At 39.1% G+C, this 7,226-nt stretch overlaps 1 protein-coding gene across 2 annotated transcripts in view; it reads left to right on the forward strand.

Annotated features, from left to right (window-relative positions):
- Positions 1 to 7,018, forward strand: part of GPC6 (glypican 6) — a 3,590,060-nt gene extending 3,583,042 nt beyond the window's left edge. For both annotated transcript variants that reach the window (XM_086934794.1, XM_086934795.1), the window contains one exon: positions 6,188 to 7,018. In XM_086934794.1, coding sequence (XP_086790920.1) covers positions 6,188 to 6,396 — 209 coding nt within the window. In that variant the 3' untranslated portion in view covers positions 6,397 to 7,018. The remainder of the gene's footprint in view (positions 1 to 6,187) is intronic.
- Positions 7,019 to 7,226: the final 208 nt, after the last annotated feature.

Below are 7,226 nucleotides of genomic sequence, written 5' to 3' on the forward strand. Positions count from 1 at the left end.
TAAACATTCCCCTGCTGCTGCCCTGCACAAGTACAGAACTCCTTAGAGGAACATGATGTGTGAGGTGTGCATTTCAGTGCATTCCTCTGAGGATGCCAGATGCATTGCAGCCATGCAACAATTCAGGACTGCAACCGCACTGATGTTGTAAAATCTTGCTAACTCTCCAAAGCAATCCCCCACTGCTGCAAGTTTTAAATGAAAGAAAAAGTACAGTACAGTACAACGTAATACACACACCCCGACACACATCTGAATGCTGCTTTTGCAGTGTGGGCAGGAGCTTGTGTGCAAGAAAAATATTAATGCACATGCAGCCGATTTGTGCATGCTCCAATTCTCCTTCACAACTACCACAAACACAAATTGTGTGTCGTCCCTAATCTTCACTTTTGCACATGGGTCTAAGATGTTTGTGATCCACACCCAATGTTTGTAAAACTAGTCGCTAGTTTCTATTTTGTTCGAGGAAAATATTGCTAACAGGCTGCCTGTAGCCGGAACGACTCTGCCTGGTCCTATTGGCACAATTTCATGTGGGAAATGCTGCAAGGTCTGAAAAGCATTGCTTTATTCAACATAAACTGGAAGAAATGTGTGATTCAGCAAAGGTAGGAGAAAGGAGTCAGAAGGGCATTCGTCTTTTTAAATTCACAGTGAGAAAAATCAGCCTTCAGTGTCAGTCAGGATACAGTATAACCATGAACACTTTTCAGATATGGCCACATTGAAAACTAATTTGAATCGTTTGTGCTCTCTTGCCATTTGCCCCGTTCTGTACTTTTTCCTGGGGAAGTCATTCTACTGTACAAAGAACTACTGGGCTATCCATCTGTTTTCATGACAGACGGACAGACAGACAAAAACAGATAGATAGATAGATAGATAGATAGATAGATAGATAGATAGATAGATAGATAGATAGATAGATAGATAGATAGATAGATAGATAGATAGATAGATAGATAGATAGATAGATAGATAGATAGATGGTCAAATAGTAAACATTTGCTATATAGTAAAGCTTAATCAGATGAACCGTGATTAAAGTACACACGTGCAAAGAGATCAGTAACTTACAATATAATTGATGTCGTCTTTCTTTTCTGTATTATGTTGGTATCACTGGTTTTCACCTGGAAAGCTGCAACGTAGAACCCTTTGGCACACAAAAATAATAACGATTTAGTAGCATTTTCCTTTTGTGTATTAGTGTGGAGCATCTATAATGTAATGTAGCTGGATCACTTCATTGGCCGATATCACATTCTGCTATGAGATGTATTTTGTTTATGTTCAATTATAATATAATTATTGTGGAGCTCCTGGGTCTTTTCAGCTGCTCTTCTTACTTCTGATTTTATAAATAAATATTCTACTGGAAACCTAATTTAAATGAGCGAAATACATTACTACAATTTTGGTGACGAGCTTCAGGTATACTTGACTGATTGGAACTAACATCTAAAATTAAAATAATATCTAATATATACTAAATTAATTAACACATGATATTTATTACCACTATATTAAAGTTAACAATATTGAATAAAACAATACTCTTTAAATTTACTGCAAAAAAGATATCCTTCCAATCAACATTCTACTACATGATATTTTTGTAGTCATGATACACGTTATTCATGTCACAGGATATTTTGGATCCAATATTTGTATCATTTACTGCAATGTAAGTAGGGTTTGCTGCTTCCCCTTGCCTATAGACTGTCTTGCACCCCCCATCCCTTTGATCCAAAAGTGACTTTACTTTGTGTAGCATTACTTGTGAAAAGCTCTCATGCACGATGATCAGTAAGAAGATAACCCCTCAACAACATTGTTGAACGGACGTTCACGCAATGTGTAAGAATGCGTACATATAAAAGGACCTTCCAGCTGCAGACTGACCGGTGGAGGGGAAGTTTTGCAATAAACTGTAACCAATTTATCTCCTAATGCTGACTTGACCAGGGCAGTGTTATTCCTCTCTACAAAGCTGGGCATGTGTTGATTCACAAACATTGACAATTGAATAAAATGTGGATATATCACTATGGTTCCTTGAACTAGGATCTGACCTCATTCTAACCCTGTTTGAATACCTGCCTATTTGATTCAGCGGATGGACTGAGGATTTCCCCTGTCATGATCATGTTGCTCCAGTAGCTACTATTGCTACAACAATGTAAATGTCGGAACTAACAAGCCACTACTGTGAGATGATAAAAACCCATGAGCCTGAAACCAGATGCGGCTAGGGACCCTAAAATTACTTCACTTGTTGGAATGGATCAAAGTCTAGCTCCTGGGAAAGAGGTTGAGACCAAGGTGGAGAAACACTCTGCCAAATTTGATCAAATTCGGTGAACAATACATGACATAAAAGTTAATTTAGAAACAAAACTCTAAGCAGTGACCATTAGGATTTACCGTTTAAGTGTAGTCCACTAGAAACTGAAAGTGAAGGTGGTAGAAAATGAAGCAGCCTTGTTAAAAGTTTTACCGGATCTCGTAAATCTTCAACAGATAATGGTGAAGCAACAGAAAGTGATCTAAGACTTTAGGTCAGCACGGAAGATGTAGAGGGCTGATAAGGCCACTATAATATCCATGCCGTAGACCTTCAAGAGGGGCAGAGGCAGTGGCAGCTCCTCCACTAAAGTGGAGGAGCATCACTTAACTGCTTTTTAGCAGTAAAATAATGGGAAAAACAAAATGATAATAACTTGCGGTATTATAATTTAATTTTCTCCTACTTGCACACCTTTGCATGAGGGGCAGGGTAGCGGAGGAGTGTAGTACCCTCCTAAGTGCGCAATAACTGCTTGGCCTGCCCTCTCGGGCCGGCCAAACAGTCTTTTGCATTTCGCATGTACTTCACGCAGGCTGCATTACAGCCTACTTGGAGAGCATGTCCAGTTTCCTTTTTCAAACCAGCTTCAAAGAAGAGATTTTTTTGCTGCAAAGCACTGTGGACTATTAGTGGATAGGCTTTCTTTCAGAAACCATTTGTTGTTACACGGGTATGCTAATGTATCAACCATGGAATGCCCTCGGCACAAAGTATACAATAAAGTTATTGACGGAATAATTGAATTAATCCCAGCCACTGGTAATTCCTCAGGTTGCATCGCAGTCCATCGTTATTTTGCATACCATTCCACCTTAGTTTGGACCTAGCCATATGCAAATAAGTGTTGACCCTGCTCCAATAGAACCAGTCCAGCCAAAAGTCACAGGCCAGCTCCTCCCTGGACTACAACACAATCAACCTAAGACGGGTTTCACCTTATCAGGCCTCTTCAGTTCGGTATAGCTTGCTTCCCGTGCCACAGTGTGCATGGAACACATGTATGGGCATACTTACTGTGTCCTACTGGCCCATGCATAAAAGTAATGGATCGAATGCTGGAATTAATTTCAGCCACAAAGGGTGAAACCAGTCAAATAACCCTAAGCAGCAAGTCAACCGCTCCACCAACCCTATCCCATGTTTTACATTTTTCGGTCATTTTCAGGGTTCCACTGTACTTCCGCAGGAACACATGGTAGCCTGAACTGGATCGTGCTAGAGCCTTGCAGGACCGCACTGGTGGCTCGTGGCACAAAATAGTTTTTTAATGATATTTTGGGCCCTGACCCTGACCCCTTGTACCTTATTTTGGGGGGGGGGGGCTTAAAATGGTGGCCACAACATTTCTGTTGAGGTAGCAGACAGACAATCAGATTGCTTACTACTATGGGATCAGTACTGAAGGGTCTGATGGGAAAAAAGCCCTCTTGGCCAATCAGAATCCTCTATTTTTTTTTTGATGGGGGAAATTGGGCTAATGCGGGCCTCCTGCAAGACCAATTGTCAATATATCACTAACTTTTGAGCATTAATTTCTCAAAAAACACTGAACAGATTCACACCAAATTATGAAAATCACTCTTTGTGAGTAAAGATCTGGCAAAATGTGGTGTTATTCTGTTTAGCTGTTCTTTCTAAAACTCTTCCTAAAACTCCTATGGGTAATGCATGGAAAAACACTTTTTTTCTTGGCACCCACTTGACGAACGACCCCCTAAACTTTCCAGGAAGAAGCTAAGGTGAGAGGATTTTTTGAATGTTTTATGAAGACTCATTAAACTGCGCCAAAGTTAATAGCAAAACAAAAAAAACAGAAGCTGCTGCAATTTGTTCCCATCCCAAAAAATGTTTTTCCTATGAAAGTCCGACCTAGCTATACCTAGTCATTGGCAAAAGATATATATATATATATATATATATATATATATATATATATATATATATATATATATATATATATATATATATATATATATATATATATATATATATATATATATATATATATATATATATCCAAAGATAGTTTTGTGCTCTGGACCCCTGCCCATTGCAGCGGAGGGCCTGGACGGGGTAGCCACTCCCCAGGTATCCAAAATCAATTCCACACGGTGAAGAAAGGAATGTCCAGGCCAGCTTTGCAGTTTTCAAAGAGCTTTAATTTTAGCTCCTACCCAACGCGTTTCGAGGTAAAACCTCTTGATCACGAGCGTGAGTGTGAGTGATTTCATTGCTTAAGTATGGTCACATGACCTTCAAAAAAACATGGTAAACAGACTCGTGAGAAAGTCACATAACATTTGTTGGTAATCATTGCAATGCAAAAATTAAACGTGAAAAAACAAATAGCACATATTTTAAATGCTTATAAGTAAAGAAATTAATGAATGGAAAGACATTGCATTTCGAGGACATTACATTATTTCATCATGTTAAGTCTCTCAAAGTATGGACTCATAGAAATGCGGCGCGCATTGCAAACGGGATCATGCTAATCCGGTTTATCATTCTGTATTGCAAGATACAACTAAAATAACAAATGCAAGTCCAAGACGTGTCTCAACACTTTACCAATGGTCGAACAATATTGCATTAATAGTCATGCAAAATTCATATTACCCCAAACGCATGTTTTTACCAATAACGCGGGCACATTAATGTAATGTCTGTCTGTCGTATTTGCATCTCTAATACACAGAAGTCACTCACGCTCGTGATCAAGAGGTTTTACCTCGAAACGCGTTGGGTAGGAGCTAAAATTAAAGCTCTTTGAAAACTGCAAAGCTGGCCTGGACATTCCTTTCTTCACCGTGTGGAATTGATTTTGGATATATATATATATATATATATATATATATATATATATATATATATATATATATATATATATATATATATATATATTCCTTTTTTTATGCTATATCAGATGTTTCTTCTTTTTCCCTACATGGCTTGATCTTTGCACCACCAAAGGCCTCTTGGTAAATCTGATGGGCTGGTCACAAAATTGTCTAGCCCCATGTCAATACAAGTTCTGTTGTAATTTCTGTGGATTTGTATTTTATTTGGGAGGGCTGCGAGTGCTGGTCACAGAAATAGTTTGCGTGACTTTTCAGGGAGGAATCAGGATTTACCAGAGGCAAGGGAGTCAGAATGTCTGATTTCCACAATAATTTCACATTTTTAAGGGGATCCTCGGGGTCCCACGTGTTATCCCCATTAGCTCTGCTCTCCAGAGTTATAGGTACCTCCAGCATCAGTACCTCTGTTACAGGACTCACAAAATAGTAACCCTATAATGAGGCCATACATGTTAAAATAAGTGTGATGGCATTCAAACCTAATTCTTCCAACACTTCTCATGCTTTTGTAAACGTAGTGATTCATTCCGAGTGACCCGAGCAATCCTAACGGGGCTGTTATCAGGAGTGACTCACCCCAATCAATTAGTGGAGTTTTTCGTCAACATAGTTCAAATCTCTGGCTGAAACCTTGAGTAAAACATGCAGGAATCATCACAGAATCACTAATTTACATGTCATTCTCTAACAACCAGTAAAGAGGAGTGTTTCTATTTCCCTGACACCCACAGAGTCACCACTAAGTCCAATATAGGTAACAAAGCGGGGGGGAAAGCAGGCAAAAATCCACTTCCATTAAAATTACACCATCAGTGTCCTGGTGATAGCAGGCCTCACTCCAGCCTGCACTTAGCATAACAATATGCAAGTATACTGTTTCTTTCACCCTAATGTTTTTTTCAGATGTGGCTATGTTTGAATGCAAGCTTTGTTCACATTTTAATACATTTTGTTGTATTGCTCTCCATTTTAGGTGATGAAACAAGCGGCTCAGGAAGCGGAAGCGGTTGCACTGATGACATCTGCCCTACAGAATTTGAGTTTGTTCCCACAGAAGCCGCTCCTGCGGAGCCAGACAGGAGGGAGGATGACTACTATTCTTCCGCATCCCAGAACAGTCAATCGTTTCATGTGGTGTTTGGAGTGTTCATCGTCATCTTGCTGCAGAGACAGTGGAGATAATCTTAAATTTCCTATCAGAGACTGGGTTTTAGCTATGAGAACAGTCAATTTCCTTTTTCTTACTTTCTTGGACAAAGGACCGTTTCCCAAACGCTGACAGTTTTCTACTAGAAGAGAGCGGTACCGCAACCTGCTTCAATTTCTTTTCTCCCAAAGAGTACCAGGTACTGGGCTATGCTGCTTCCTGACTCCTTCAGAAATCTGCAAATATCTTTACTCAGAGGTCCTTCCTGGGATATCTGTTAAAGGAGAATCAATCTTCTTCATGTGCATTGATAAAGCAGATACAAAAGGGTTCTTGCACTTTGTAATTTCAAAGAATGAAGAAAATAATCTGAATTATATTTCCTTTTAGGACAACATAAAATATGTATTGCATTTCAATGGAAAGTCTCATTCAAGTAGACGCAACAATTCTCTCTGTACAATCAACACATTATCAGAGACTTCCATATTCGTTTACCATCAGAAAAAAAAGTAATTCAATTTTAGGTGCCATTCTCAAGAGAGATCCTGGCCAAACCACAACCAATGGATTGCACCGGATTTACCGTAGTTTTATTGTTTTTGAAGGTTTGGAAAGCAAAAACATCTTAAATAAACATGTGTTTATCATTGAACTAATAAGAAAGTATCACTTTGCATTTGAAAACAAATTGTTCAATACACGTTTCAGTGGTGGCACTGTCTTACTAAGGTTGTTAACCTTTTTATCATTGTTGTAACTTGTTTTCCACTGTCAGCCAGAATACTGGTGTTCAGTAAGCTCCTACAGACCTCTCTTCATCAAAGATTTCTGGGGACCAGTCCCCAGCAATAACATTACACTT

Source organism: Lissotriton vulgaris, chromosome 8 (assembly GCF_964263255.1).
Source record: "Lissotriton vulgaris chromosome 8, aLisVul1.2, whole genome shotgun sequence".
NCBI classification, from domain to species: Eukaryota; Metazoa; Chordata; class Amphibia; order Caudata; family Salamandridae; genus Lissotriton; species Lissotriton vulgaris.